This window comes from Choloepus didactylus, chromosome 7 (assembly GCF_015220235.1).
Source record: "Choloepus didactylus isolate mChoDid1 chromosome 7, mChoDid1.pri, whole genome shotgun sequence".
Taxonomy (NCBI): Eukaryota; Metazoa; Chordata; class Mammalia; order Pilosa; family Megalonychidae; genus Choloepus; species Choloepus didactylus.
Window position 1 is genome coordinate 95,912,212 of NC_051313.1, and position 16,411 is coordinate 95,928,622.

The 16,411-nt window shown below is 35.8% G+C and overlaps 1 protein-coding gene across 1 annotated transcript in view; it reads right to left on the reverse strand.

Annotated features, from left to right (window-relative positions):
- Nucleotides 1–8,948: 8,948 nt before the first annotated feature.
- The window catches only part of HCRTR2 (hypocretin receptor 2), a 104,192-nt gene continuing 96,729 nt past the window's right edge, over nucleotides 8,949–16,411 (reverse strand). Inside the window, exons 5-8 of the mRNA XM_037844008.1 lie at nucleotides 15,952–16,172; nucleotides 13,154–13,275; nucleotides 10,803–11,028; nucleotides 8,949–9,003 (exon numbers count right to left, since the gene is read on the reverse strand). Coding sequence (XP_037699936.1) covers nucleotides 8,949–9,003; nucleotides 10,803–11,028; nucleotides 13,154–13,275; nucleotides 15,952–16,172 — 624 coding nt within the window. The remainder of the gene's footprint in view (nucleotides 9,004–10,802; nucleotides 11,029–13,153; nucleotides 13,276–15,951; nucleotides 16,173–16,411) is intronic.

Consider the following 16,411-nt stretch of genomic DNA (forward strand, 5'->3'; position numbering starts at 1 on the left):
CCTCTATTTCTTCCAGCAGCCAATTTGAAAAGTGAGCACAATTTGAACTAAGATAGCACACTGTACAATGTTTTTAAGACGAAAGCAAGAAAAATACAAATATTTCTGGTACTAAGTCAGAATTTTTTTTCACTTCTAGGATAATTTCATTAATAGGATACCTTGAAATGCCATTACTAATATCTACAACAGCTTTAAGTAAACATAGGGACATATTCTTGGGGCTATTTCTTGGAATGTTTCTCAGTGCAGAGTGCTATCACAATGCCGTAATATAATTCATATTACTGTGTTTATAAATATCAGTACAATGCAATTGGACACAGCTCCATCTCGGGTTAATCTAAGGATGAATTTTAAAGTAGCTGGAGAAAAAAAAAATGACTACCTCTCCTACAGAAAATTCTCCAAAGGTGTTGCTTCCTGTTGTAGATTTTGATATGCTAAGGTTGATAGTGAGTTCTAGAAGTTCTTCTAATTATCTATAGTTTCTAGAAGGCCATTTGAAAAGCCTACTTAGTTTTAAGTCCAAAGTGACACCATCTGGTGGTAGTTGAAAGAGTTTTGCGTTGGCTTGTAACTTTTTTGGTGTCAAATATTGTTAGTTTAAACTCTAGAACTGGGGGAATATCTGTGAATCTTAACAAGGGCCTCGGATGCAGTTATGTTCCATGGAAAGAATCAGGCCATATAATTTAGCTCTCTAACTGGGGTTGTTTTAACATTCACTGAAAATTATGAGGTCAAATAAGGACAACAGCTTGAATGAAATGCTGGCCACTCCAGCCACAGTGAGAGAGGACAGAGACAGGCGCACAGACTACAGAGGTTCTCCTCAAGAAATAATGGAGTGTGCTTTAAAACAGATTGCATGGTCAGCCCCTTTGAGTTTTGTACAATAAACCATGGGTTGTCTGCCAGTCTAAACCAGTGAATCAGAATCCCCGAGTCCCATTCCAAATCAGTATCTGGGGTGGTGTCAAGGAATCTTCATTTTTTAACAGCAAGAATCTGAGTGGATTCAGAAACAAAAATGGGTTTGGTAGCCACTACTATGAAAGCATGACCACAATAATTTTAGCTTGTAAACAAGGTATAATCACACACTGTGGCCATTTAAAAATACCCTCAGTAAATAACTCATAGACTGCCCAGCTTTAAGTATCACTATCTTGGTATACTCTCCAAGATAACCTGCCTGAAAGATAAACACAAAAGTGGTACTAAATGATGTCTTGTGTGCGTGGCAATGATTTGAAGCAGATAAAATCTTGGGGCAGGGGCATCGTACAGCACGACCATTTGTTGTGGTCTTATTGAGGCATAGCTATACACGATAGTGATGTTGACTTACAGTATTTTATTTAAAGCCCATCTCAATGGTAATAGTTATTGATTTGTTTCCATGGTCTATTCTTAACACTTCTAGTGGCAACGTGACCACATCACACGTACATAAAATATTATTCTGTTCTCTGTAACAGGGAAACAGAGGCTATGTTCATCAGATTTAAATATGGTATTAAATCAGATTTTTTCAAAAGTTTAAAGGAAGGGGTGGCACTCATTACTGTTTCACCCCATGAGAAAATCTTGTCAAGGGAACATCTTGATGGACCTTGACTCTTGAGAAAATGTTGAGTTGCAGAACTCATATGAGCATCATCAGCAGGGCTTACATGAACACTGACAAAGAGATAGGGAGACGGTTTCTGGTTTCTGAACAAGTTGCATTCAGGGCTGATTCCAGCCTGCCTGTTAATTGGTGATGAGTGATAAGCATGGAAACATCTCTGAGAAGAATGTATTGACTACTCTTAACTTTTGAATCACAGATTTCTCATGATGGAATGAGGGAAATATGTTCTCTTTCTCAGCCTCCTGATCTCCATGATCCAGCTCCATTCCAGTTTTGTACAAGTAAGTCATAAGAACATAATTTGGGAACAAGAAATCCAAAGAGGAGTTGCCCCCTTTCAACAACAGGAGCATAGCAACCATGGAGTAACATTTGGAGCTAAATATTCAGATTCCATTGGTAAACAAAGAAAGAAACAAACAAAGAAACAAGCAAAAAAACCATGGTTGACAGATAGTTCTTACCTACATGATGAAAGTGGACTTTTAGATATGGAAGAATACAGATACAAAGGAGGATATATACTTTGTAAAACAAAGACAAAGGTACAGCTTTCTAATCAAAACATTTTGATTAATTAACTCAATTAATAAGACCCAAAATAGTTGATAAGAGTAAATGGAGAATGCTCCTCTTAAAATAGGAACAATTACAGTATGATTAGTTTAAAAATCAATTGAAGGGAAATTCTGCTGCCTTTTCAAGATGCCAGAATACGGTGCTGTAAAGTTCTACTATGTCTATAGTTGTCTAAGGAAGGAGTCAAGTTACAGAATTAACAAAGTAAAAAAGTTTCAGATGCAGACACATTTAAGATGGATAATTAACTCATTTACAAAGATGAATAAATAAGGAAAGTATTAATGGTGGCCAAAGGAAAGAAAAAAAATAAAAAACCTAATACAGGCTTGAAAAAGAAGATTGAACAATAAGAAGTAAGGGCTGTAGAGGGTTCATGAGATCCAATTAAGAAGATTTATATGGATTAAAGATAATTTGTGAATAATGAAATTATTTTCAGGAGCAGGAAAAAAATTAATGTGAACTCATTATAGCTGAGTTAGGGTGAAGAAACTGTTACAATTAATCCCAAGACAGGCTTTGCAGCTGGAGATGTGAGTACAGGAGCACAGTCCTGAACTGAAGGAGAGCTGGCCCTGCTGGCCTGGCCATCTGTCTTTATGAGGCGTTTGCACCTTGCTTGAACTGTCTTTATTTTCAGTGCTCCAGCTGAGTTGGCACTGCTGTATGAAAACTGTCATGATCTTCATCAGGAAAAGAAAGTAAGGATCTTTTTCAAAATAAAAAATTTCTAGTGATGCATGCAATATACCTGATAGTCTTGCTTTCCTCTGGGTAGGTGAGGAAGCAAAGCCAGGAAGGGACTGACAAACTGGAATAAAATAAAAGGGTAAAGAACCCAGTGATTTCACTGGGATTGAGGAGGGAAGTTGTAGTGGGAAGGGAAATGTGGGAAGAAAGGATGGATGAGCAGTTGCTGGCTTAGAGTAGATTATTAGTTTTGCATTTCAGTGAATGATCTGTTGTCATAGGAGAGAAATGAGGTATAAGATGTGGTCTATGAAAAAGGTTTGATGAACAGCAGTGGAAATTAAAGTCATTCACAATAAAGAGGTCAAGGAAATCTGGAGCTGGATTCCTGGATTCAGCATCCACATGGACTGGAAATAACCCAGGGACTGGAGAGTATAACTGCAAGCCAGGTGCCATTGTGTGTGAGTCAGGAGTGGAGGGATAAAGAGGCTGACAACATCAGCAACAGAGAGGTCAGTGATGACAAAGCTTCTTAGAGGGACCAGGATTTTACTCATGAATGGAAGAGTAGTCATCTAGGCATAGAATTGGTGAATAAGGGAATGCTTGTACTACCTTCCAGTTTGATGGTGGCTGGAGAATGGGAATGGTGTTCTGAAACTAAGGCTTAATTTTAGCAAAAGAAGTTATGGACTTTGAAAACTCTGAAACCATAGATGGTTTGTTCACAGTGGAAATCCCTTCCTAGGGGGCGCAATGGGACGAACTGGGAGAAATGGAGCCAAAGGATGAGTTGACAGAATAATTCCCTTGTAGTTATTATTAATTAATTCAAGAACTGTTCATCAAGTGCCTTCTATGTGTCAAGAACCGCTGTAGATACCAGGGATACAACAATAAACAGGGCAAAGAAGATCCTTGACCTCAAAAACCTTGGATTCTTGTGGATTATTGACCCAGAATTTTGGAAGAGAGAGGCAATCTATAGAGCTCTTCTTTATATTTGCCCCAGATTGCTACAGCCTTAGGAGCTATAGAATAACTCCACACATTCCAAGGTGACTAAGTTGGGCATAAATTAGGACAGGTGTGAGAACTAACTAAATTTCTCAGGTGGTACTAGGTCCATGGCCAATGTCTCCAGACTGCTGAGCATGATATGAAAAGAACTGCGGTATTCGATAAATGGAAATCGGTGGTCATTTCTCTGGTAAATTCATGATCAACAGGTGATACCAAAAGAGGGATATGAGGAAAATATTTATGACGTTTGGATCAAGAAAGCAATATTTAGAAAGCAAAACAAACCCGTCAGGCAATTAGCTAGTTAAGCTGGCAAAACATGTGATGATTTTATAAAGTAATGTGGCCTGCATCCGTATTTTTGTTTTGTTTTGTTTTTTACCTAATGGATAAACTAGGGAGTTAAAGACAGTGTAGCAATTCTGCTCATGTGAACTGTTATGTTTTGTGTCAAATCTGAATTATCTCATAAGAAAACCTGTCATTTTGAGAGGAGGGGAGTGTCAATATGAATGAAGAAAACAAACGTGGATATAGGTTAGCCCATGCAGAACAGCTTCAAACAAACAAACAAAATTAAGTCAAAGCAAAACCCAACAGTGCAGAAGAAAAACAATTAAAAAACAAGTAAAAAATCATCAAGTATGTTAGAAACAAAGATGTGATGATTTTTCAGTTATAATTAACAAGGAATATTTATTAAAGAAAGATGGTGCAAAAAGGAACTTAAGACTTAACATAGTAGAAAAAGTGGCCATTTATAATTTGAAATTTCTCATTAGAAATCTGAGAAAAGATACAAAATTCAAAGAGTATGGTCCTGTAATAGATGACATATTTTTATGATTAAAGATCTAAATTGGTCCAAATTGTAAGACAAGTTCAATGATGGCCACTGGAGCAAGAATGGCTAGGTAAGGTCTAAGATGAATTTTTTAACAATGTAGTTTTTATATCCTTGGGCTTTGAAAGATCAGAGGGTGGTCACCAATGGAGGGATACCACAACTGCAAATTCTACTTTCCCAGATTTAAAGACTGACAAGCCTTCTGAAAATATTTTATAAAGCACAAAAGAACTCTTGATAGAGCACATTACAAAAGATATGTGAAGGACTAGGACCAAAACCCTAAAAAGAAGTATTATACAAATCCACATAAAAGAAAGGTTCTGTTTATTAAGAGAAATTAGACTCGAGGAAAATAACATTATGACTAGTTTAAGAGATTACAGAAAATGAAAAAAAAATAGTGACACAGTGGAAAGGTTATTTTTGGTGCATGTAGCAAAATGAGGCTAAGACAATACAATGTGCATGCAATTCACATTGCATATGTATAAAATGTGCATGAAATTAAAATGTGAAGACTTATTGAGTTAATATTATTTGAGATTTTGGAGTCAGAGGAAGCAGGGTATTGTTTCCAGCTTCTATACTTACTAACTATATGAATTTGTGTAAATAACTTATTTTCTTCACTTGCAAATGCTAATACCTAGCAGAGTTACTGCGAGGCCTGAATGAAATGAGGTATGAAAATCTCACAAGAGAATGCTTGGCACAATTAAGTTCTCAATATATGCTAAATTTTATAATTAATGTGTTGGTAATACTCTAAAATGGTCACTTTTCCCATTCCATACTGGATATTCCACATGACCTAGACATAGCTTCATAGACAAGTTCTCCACTTTGTCTACTTGAACCATATAAAGAGAGCTTTTAAATGTGTGCCCTGTGAAGGGGACATCACTTCTTTCTAGAAAGCTCTCACTATCACATCTGCAATAAATCAAGCCTCATGTTGCCACACACTGTAAAGCATTTTCTAGTCTCACATTTTGTTTGTACCAATCTCCCTTGGAAGTGAACATGTTAGCTCATATTGTGAAGTTGATTGGAAATGGATTATGTATTAAATGACAGGGTTTTTGTTTAACTGAATATTATCTTTCTGCTACTGAATAGGAACTGGACTTGCAAAAGGTAATGGAATAGATACTTTGTTTCTGAAGGTGACAGAGACAATACATCCTATGATATATCTCCCCACTGACTGGCCATTCCTGGTTGAAGCAACACTTGAGGTGGGGCTTGGGAAGGGAGCAGACACTACCCAGAAGACCACTGATAAATGTGGATGTCCTGGGAAGAAAACAAATGGCTATTTTTGGGGGAAAAAAGATTTTTAATTTTTTTTTTTAATCTGTTCTCAAATTAGCAACTTGTACTTGTCCGTTGAGGAGACAGCAAGAAGCTGAGACCATGAGCTGTATCTGTTGGATGGGGTTGGGCTGAAGGAGGTTGGAGAGCTCTGTTGGGGAAGGCAGGCTGTGGAGAGATACCTGCAAGGCTTAGTTTGGACATGGGGCTGGGGTTAGCGACGGCAGATGGATAGTGAGAAAACAGTGAAAGGAGGGCAAGACCAAGGAGGGGCTGTAAGAACTTTCCTCTCTACTTCCCTTCTTCCCATGAGACAGCCCCTGGGCTGGGTGAAGGTGACAGTGTGGTGACCTTCTTCTGGGCTGACCCCTGGAGGAGGAGGAGTGGCAAGTACTTGGTCTATGATAACAGGGGACTTGGAGCAAAGCACTCTCCCCACTAAAATAAATGATTTGTCATGAGATTTCACTGTGAGTTCCACTTCATCTTGAGAAACGCCTTACACTCAAATCACATTTTGCTAGAAGGAGTCAAGGATTACCCTTGCCCAGTTACTTTGGCTCCATCATTGATAAAGTTTAGAATAAAAATAAACAGCGTTGAATAAAAATGCTTTTGTTTATTAAAATTCTTGGCACTTGATTCTGAAATTTATCAGAATCATTTTTAGGTAAAAGAAAAGCAGAAAACATACATTTAAAAATGTCACTGAACTTAAAATAGTCCTGAAAGTCTTATACTTTTGGCTAAGAAAAAAAAGGCCTTAATTATGTAAATGCTATAGTTACTGGCCTGATAAGAAATCGAAAATGAAGAGGTCATCATATCCTCTAAGGCAAAAACCAGATGAATTCTTTTCAATCAAATAAAAGCTCCAAAATGTAACACTATACATATTAAATGTATGTATATATTTACATGGTTTTATGAAACATTTCTGTATTGATCTTAATTTTTTTATTATAGAACCTGCTCCAAAAAACAACAGAAAAACCCTTTTAGATCATGATTATCCCTGGTTATATAAACTTATTGGGGAAAATATTTTGGTCATTAATATTAGAGGGCTAATTCGATTTTCAACTGCAAAGGTTTGACACTAATTATAAATGAATATCCAATTTATCTAATCAACAAGGTTTTTCATACAATAGAGGGTGACGTGGATGTGATTATAGAATTCTCAATATGGTTTTTACCTAAAACCACAAAATGAGCATCCTTCACAGCAGTAGGTGTATGATCACATTGGATTTGACAGGAAACTTCTTCATGAAGACAGCACAATCAGACATAAAGAATTTTAAATATATATGGTAATTGTTAAACAAGTAACATAACATGATGCTGCACACATGGGATACAACAATTACAGGAAAACATTTCATGAGAAACTTAAAAGACATTCTAACTCCAAAGCTTATAAGGAAAACTTAAGAGAATAGAAACGCATTGCAAGTGGGAGGGATTCTCTCTCCCCACCCCATCCCATTTCCTGTAGAAAAAATCCCCTTTGAACTTTGGAAGATAGCAGTGTTTTTCATGCCTTTGCTCTTCACTTCTGTGGTAATTAGGTAATAGAACAGAGTAAAATTCTCAATAATTCCTGTTTACATATTTTCTTTAAAAAATCTATTATTTTGCTTCATGCAATTTGAAAACTAATTGCACATAACCTTTTGGAATTTACTGTTTTTTTAGACTTGTGACTTGTAGAAAGTACAAAAGTCATATATTATAAAATTAACTAGAATTGAAACTTTCTAAATTGTGATGACTGGTTTCTTGAAATGCAATTCATTGTTATTATGATTTATATTAAATGCAAACACTCTATTACTACACTAGCATTAAAATAATAATAGCCCTCTTCACAATTTGTGACCCTAAAACAGCTTTAGGGTTTTTGTTGTTGTGATATTTCAGGTTTAAGCATATACGCACAATTTTTTATAAGCATATTTACTTTAATTTTCATTAAAACAATGTACACTGGGAGTGAAATTCAATCTCTTTGTGCATGACACAATTAACTTTTAAATGTTTTGCGTCAGTTAATTAATATCCAAGAATCTCTCCCAGCCTTTGAGTTAGAAGTCATTTTCCTCAGAAAGAGGAAGTCCTCTTTTGCCAAGAATGAATGAAATCAAATATTAAAAGTTTTTATGGATTTGCAGAAATTCATAAATGATGAGGTCCAAATGGATTGCAAATTAGATAAAATTATTCTTTCATCCCTATTGATAAAATTTCATGATATTAATATCTTACATTAAATCTTTGAAATACAGCAAAAAAAGAGTGAGATACATATTCCATAGAAAACATAAAACAGTCAAGCACATTGCTTTCATAAGAAGTCGTCTCATTTGTGTCTTGAGCACATAATGAGGTAAGTAGTTGTCCTTTTGTTCCATAAGAACGGCAGGGTTTCAGAACACCTGTTTCCATACAATTTGTCCTTGTAAGTAATCATACCAAATTTAGATCTCTTAGAAGAATTCCTGGAACTATGCACTGAGTCTATGTATGCGATCTATTATTCCATTCTCAGAGTTTCTTGTAAGTACTGTTTTTTGTTTTGCTTTGTTTTGTTTTCCCTGCCAGGCCATATTCATTCTTAGAAAATGGCTACTTCTGCAAAACTCAGACTTAAGTACCAATAAACTTGGGGCTTTGAAAGTTTTAGTTAGAAACTCAAGTCATCCAGGTAACCATAAACCACATAAATGCTTTAGAACCAGTCTTCTTTCACACAGCACTTATAACACAGTGGCAATTGCTTTGCAAATGATTATCTCGGAATGAGATGACATGAGATTCAACATTAATATTCAGCTTCTTCTCTCAGACTTCCAAGCAAGTAGACTGGAGTGATGATGGCGGCTCCTGTTGTAGATACCTGTGCAGTAAAAAACTTTATTTCACATGGGCTAATAAATAGGTGCTAGTTGTTATTTAGAGCAGTGGTTCTCAAATTTTAAGACGATGCTTCAGAATCACCAGTAGTGCTTGCTAATACAGATTCCTGGGTCCGACCCCCAGAGCTTCTGTTTCAGTAGGTTTGGAATAGGGTAGAAATTTGCATGTCAAATTAGTTCCCAGATGATGCTCATGCTGATGGCTCAGGAGCCACACTTTAAGAACCACTGATTTAGAGCAAAGGAACTCTGACTTCCAAGTCTGTCCTAAATGCACAATCACAATACTGCCATCTCTCAGACTCTCTCTCTCCCCCCTCTCTCTCTCTCTGTCTCATGATAAGAACTAGATATCTTAGGATCTAAAGAATCTGTTTCTAACTCTGAGATATTAATTGGTTATTAAGGCATATTAATATAATTTGAGATTATCCTCAAAGTATTTAAAGTGCTAACTTTCATCACAATATGAAAAGTGCAACTCTCCTCTGATGTAGCATACATAAGAAAAAGGTTTTTAAATGTACAAAGGGGAGAAAGGAGAGAGTTAGAATACTTTGCTTTTATTGATATAGTTCTTATTTTTAGCAATGTAATCTAAATACACTTTGAATGAGCAGGTAGCTACTCAAGGTAATAATATCCCAAATTCTAATATTTGAAGAAGAGGTGTGTATAATTTGTTTGTATTGTTTTTCTCTGAGAGTGATGAATTGTAAAAAGTGAGAAAAGGCTAAGATATTCGTTTTTATCTTCTATAAAAAGCTTTCCTAAAATACTGTGCCTCATATCTTTGGTTTCAATAAAACCAGAGCATCTGCTGCTATAATATGACCTAAAGAGCGTCTTTTCATGAGCACTCCTTTCAAATTTTAGTTTAGCATTAATCTTTCCAATATGTGACTCAACTGTGATTTAACAGTCTACTACTCCTTTTCTTTGTCAACTGCATTCTTAATTTAACCCAGCAAGGCTGACTAGGTCATTTATATTGGTTGGAAGAATATAATAATGTGATTTTACTTTGTTCTTAAATGTTGAAGTCTTTCTTCAACACTTTCCTTAGAGATGGAAATTATTACGTATTAATAGTTACTCCAGAATTTTTATTTTAATAGTCTTACTGGTCATATGTTGAAACAAGAAATGTTAGTAATGGTGCGGTCGCAAACCTGAGAAATTTGTGTAAATTAGTAATAAAAAAAAATGGAAAATAAAATTTAATAGTATTTTTTATGTTTTTGAAATATAGCTCTGGAATTATCTAATATAGCATGCTATTTTATATAAAATATTCTTTCAGATGTCACATTGTAATTTCAGTCTTTTGTGATTTTTAAAACAATAAAGCCAGCTAACATGTCTGTCGATAATTCAGAGTTAATTGCTACTTCTCAGTAGCGCTAAGTAGTACTGCTACTTAGTAGGTAAAAGAAAATCATTGAATAACTTTTGATAATTTTTAGCAATCAATTTGAATGTGAGAGATTAAAATAACAAGGGATTATAAAAAGAACTAAAAACGTTCAAACATTTCATTGACGAATCAATATGCAGAACTAAAAGTGGAGGCTGAATTTCTAACATGTTTAAATCAAAAGTTGAGAAATTATTTTAAACTGACGTTTTTATTTCCAAAGAACAAGAGATGAAAAATAAAAATTATCTACAAAGTAAGTTTAGCTTCAGATCATCGTGATAATAAAATTTATGTTTACAGAGAGTTTTAAAAAAGAATAGTTTTACTCGGGTATTCTTGCCATATGAATAAATATTCTACCAGTTGTGAAGCGGCCCCGCTCCATTGGCTGCTGGGAGAGTGCTTATGCTGGTGAGCACAACCTGCTCTGAGAGTTTTGATATGTTATCAAAATTGCTGATCTGCGTGGTCAGGGATTTCCGGCTCTCTGTGCTCGTCCGACCCCTGGTGAGCCGTTCCTCCTGGCGATGGTGAACTCCGAGGCAACAGCAAGAAAATGCAGCTTTAAATTCTTCTCGAAATTTTCCTGGCAAACCAGGGAAAGTGAAAGGAAAAGGAATTGGGTGTAAATATGTTTAAACAAATTGTGAATAGGATCCAACTGAGGGGTTCCTTTGAACCAAACTAGCAATGAGGTGCAATATTTTGCAAGGATGGAGAAAAGAGGAAAAGGAAATTAAGTTTACTGGAAGCTTGGTAGACTGTTGAAACAATAAGGTATTTCTACAAAATAATGGCGCTGATTTTCACTGGTGACCCTTGGAATTTGTTTCATTCACATACAGTAAAAATTTATGCATTTGTGAATGTGGTATATTTTAAATATATAGAAAATATATTTTAAATATGTTAAATTTTAAAATATAAATATATTCAAAGTGATTGTCAGTAGAAATATGCCCAGAGATATTTAATAATTACACAAATGATAAAACTCATGTCATACATTGCCAGAACCACATAGAAATTACTCTTGCATTGTACTCTGAAGAAATTTTCTCTGACACAATCAGTTCAACAAAATATTTACAGAAATATTTTTAAATACCTAAAGTTTCATCATCTACACAAGGAAGAACAAATGCTTTCCCTGCGGGGGAGAGGGATACTTTGTAGGAAATTCCTTGTGTTTAGGTAAGCTGAGGAAATTGGAGATCTATGGAAACAGAACAATCACCTTTAAGAGGGTGTGTGACAGTGTTGGGGATCAACAAGTTTTCTCTTTGAGTCTCAATTACCAGAATGGGTTACTAAGAGATTAAATGAGAAAATGCATGTTGAAGGACTTGGCACAAGAGCAGGCACATAGCAAGTTCTCGGTAATAATCAGTCACCTTCCCTGCATCATTCTCAGCCTCCATACTGATATTTTTACTTGGTTCCCTTGCTTCAGCTTCAAACATTTCTCCTTATGACCTCCTACTAGGCTTTCTCTGTTGAATGGGAGCCTCAGGGCTTTAGACATCGCTAAACCCATTGGCAATGATTCTCCAGTACTTCTGGAATTACAGCTCCACATCCTCCCTGTCCTTTTCCCTTCAAACAAAACACAGACCAGACGCAGTGCTATCTGGTTGTCTCAGCCCTAAAGTCGTCTAATTATGGAGGGTGAGATTGGGAGGAGCTGGTGAAAACACGAAGGAGGGGGCAACTGAATAAAAAACAAACTTCACATCCAGCACATGATTCTCTGAAAGGCAAAATAAACTAGGTATTTATAGCACATATGCCACGAAGAAAAAAATAAATAAAAAGACAAAGCAATTTTTAAAAATCGAATTGGCTGGTTGTTTTCTAGATTATTTTAATCCACACAACCAGAAACCAAAGATGAAGTTGGAAAATGCATATATTTATTACATATGCCGTAAAATTGTTTGCTTATTCATTCCTATAAAATTGCTATATATTTGGAGATTGAAATAAAAAAGAAATAGCCAATGGTTTAGAAAAGAGGACAACATAAAGGTGTAATTAAAACACAATTCTAGAAGTGAGTTGGGCAAAATGTTTGTAAATAAAGCAATAATTATTTAAATGATTCTTTTATAATCACTCTGATTCTAAAAAAAGAGGTAGATGAAATCAGTTGCAGATGCGTGTGTGTGTGTGTGTGTGTGTGTGTGTGTGTGTGTGTGTGTATCATTTATCTTATGTGTTATTTTGAAGTAATTTCATTTTTGTGGTCAGTGAGAAAACTTGAGATAAACATACAATATGTTACTCATAATAGAGCAAAACATCTAAAATTAGAAAAGTGACTAATCTCAGTTAGGCTACACATTTTGACAAAGGAAATAATACTGAAAAGCTTTTTTATTTTCAGATAAAAATAATTGTATATTATTGTAAATTATAATTCAAAAATATGACAAGCAAGATTCTATGCTCTTCATTTCTCACAATTTTCATTTTCCTTCTAGACAAAATTTCCTCTAAATTTTACAGAAATAAAAAATGGAGGAAATTTTTTCTGATGAGTTTTGTGAGATGTATTCCCTCTCAGAAAGGAAGAAACTCAAGACAAATCAGGTCAGGAAAAAAAATATCTCATTGTGCAGCAACTAAGCTGTTCATACAGTTCGAGAATGTCCCAGCCCTCCTCGTCATTGATCCATCACGCTGGTTAGGAGAAACAGTTGAAAACTCACCACTGAGAAAATTATAAATAATTGGGTTCGCAGCACTGTTGGCATATACAAGCCAGTGGGAAAATGTAAACCAGGCATATACAGTCTCTCTGTCTTCTGTATGGGTAAACATCCCAAACACTCTGCAGGAAAAGAAACAATAATGGAAAATCCAGCGTGATTCTGGAAAATACCTTTTTAAATAACCAAATTCAAGGTTGGTTAAGGGTCTGGATAGAGGCAGCCTGACCCCTGGCCTCCTCTGCTTCAGGCACTGACCACTGATTGGTTTCTACCACCATAGAGGATTAGGGTAATTTTGATGCCTGAACACAATCTCCACAGCATGATTAATAAACCAAAAGCCAAATTAGGTTAGAGAAGAAAGGTCTCTCCTTGGTGCAGAGAGAAAATGCAGTATTTCTTGTGGGTAAGAATGCAGAACATATATCTGTTGCCCTTATTTCATTTTGTTTCTAAATACAGTCAAGCAATGCTCTGTTAATTTTCCATTATGTGTGTTATTATGAAGTACTCCTCAACTGAAGTCTCTAAATTCATCTTCATACTTTTATTTGTGCATTGATAGAAGCATTATATTTCTTCAACTCCAATCTGCCTGGCCTTGCTGAAATTTGCCTTCTGGAACTCCTTATATACAGAGAAGAACTAGTTTTCAGTTGGCAACTTCTGGTTATTTCTTAAAATCCATGAATCTTAATTTGTATTTACTATCTTAAACTCTGAAAAAATACTTTAATTATGATATCCTTACAGGGTTTTTAAAGATTTGTTCCTCACCTAGAAATATCTCATGTACCAAATTCCATGCACTATCCCACAGCAGGTAAACAGCAGCTACCCAATAAGTTTATAGGCTGGAGATTACGTGTTTCCTGCCAAAGTCTCCATTCCTGATTGTGTGATTTGTGCGCTATCTATATACTTTCTTTTCAATAAGAAGGCATAAGATAGAAATGCATTTCCTGAATAAAGTGATGCTCTGCTGAGGACTAAAGTTTTACGAAGACATACAGAGGGTGGAAAAAAACATGGGCAAATTAAATTATTAATATGTTATGATCCCCTACCTCGAAATACATTTGAAATCCTGGACAAACCAGAACTGCTTTAAAGAAATTGCTTTTGACTAGTGAGGCAGAAAATTATGTTTCAAGGAAAAGAACCTGGAAATTTATTTGTGAGAGAAAAGACAACACGAGTATGATACACAAGGGCAAATAAAGAGATAAGCATTTGAAGAAAATGTGTGTGATAAAAAAAAAACTAATTTTGAATTTTTTTAAAATGTATTTTTGTGGGAAAGAGCAAAATGTTCAAAAATTAGAAAATATTTTTAATTTAGTGTGAACTTTCTTTGTAGAAAACCATTTGTTTTCCTTAGAAAGGAAGATATTTAAAGCCAGAAGAATAAGAGAAATATTATGGACAAGTAGATAATTGGAAAGAACTGAAGGAAAGGTGTTAACTGCTGAGATTCAGGAAATCCACATGCCCAACACAGAGCGTGGCTAGGTCCAATTTTCATTAAATTTAGACTTACTAAAAGAGAACAAAAAAAGAGAATAAAACCTGTCCAGGATCATACCATATTTATAAAATTCTTAGAATGGAAAACACCATCTCATAGACCAGAATAAATTTGTATGGGGTTTTGTGAAGAAGGGAAATGTGGGAAGCATGGGAGGATATGGAAGGCAAAATAATTTTCATTTTCTCTGTGAGCCAGTATCTGTCTCTCAGGGACCCAAGCCACCAAAAATCTTCTACCTTTAAGACGGTATCTGTAATAAATACCATTACTGAAAAAAAAGTTCACTTTCCTTTTCTACTCCATTGAAAAATCCATTAAGCAATGAAAAACAAGGGCCAAAGTGAATGAGTAATCTTTGTAGCTGGTGATACCACCTTTAGTCTGTGTGACTCTAGTCAAAGCTGCCTCTCTGCAGAGTCCCAGCTGTGAGGAATATGGTATTGAATCTGAATCAAGGAAAAGTGAGAAGAGCAAACCTAGTTGAAGGCTGAAGCCCTGTAAACAGAATTAGCATTGCCTTGGGACCATCTATGTGCAATGGTTATGATAATTCCCAGTAAAGTTGGCCAGTACTGCTGCCCCTGCAGCCCTGTAAATAGTCACTCTTTTTAACTTAATAGTTGTGTCTGCAGCATAGCAAATAACATACTTTTCCTCACTGAAAATTTTTGTGTTGATTTTTATTAGTATTCTCTCTGAGCTTGATTTACTGACTTCAGGAAACGGATTTTCTTTTTTTGTTTAAACATTCAACACCCCGTATCTGTCTTGATTCCACTTAAATTTAGTGCTCACAAATGTACTTTTAAATATAATTAGATTGTTAACAAAACATTCTTATCTCTTTTTTATCTATTAGATAGAATGCTTTCATGATTTCCCTATGCCTTTGAGAGACAAAATTCTGAAAAACCCATTTGTTCTGATCAAAAAAGAACTCCAAAGCTGTGAATGAGTTTTTTGCATAAGACCTTCTTCTGCATCTAAGGCTCAGCAATTAGCTTGAAGGAGGGGGGCATCTGTTTTATGTCTGTCGTCCAACAGAGGATTTGCATGTACAAGAGCAAATGTCTGAGCACTTTGAAAGGCTATGCACCTCACCTGTTGGCTCTCCAGTCAGTAACACCACCACCACATTGAACTATCTGGTCTGACAAGGTCGCAAGGCAGAAGGTTTAGATTTTTCTCTGGCTTTTATAGTCACCTTAATTAAAAACCAAGTGATCACAAGCCACTTCATTTTCAAATAGTAGGTGAACTTTACCTCTTTAGCACGTTAAGGATGCTAATTGGGAGATAGCAAATTGCAAACACCAAAAGCACAACCATCAGCATCCGGGCTGTTTTCCGTCTGGCACGGATCTGCTTTACTTCAGCGGCCACAGCGCTCGTCCGGGCTTTGGTCTGCTGTGCGGCCCCTCGAGGCTGTGAGACTGGCTGCAGGGGCTTCCATTTTCTCTGGACTACGGACGATGTTCCAGGAATCTGAAAGGAGAGGGAGGGGATTGGACCCTTTATTGCTATTTGACTTAGGAAAGCTCCGTTTTGGAAAAATAATTAGAAGATAAAATTAGGAGAGTGTTCTTGCTGCCAGTAGTTCAAGTTTTGACAGTGTCCGCTAGGTTGGAGGGCCTGTTTCCTCAGAACATTTGTTGAGTTGAATATGTTCTTGGATTATAAATCAAGTATCAAATAATTTGGGTAGAAAAAAATAGAGGAAACAT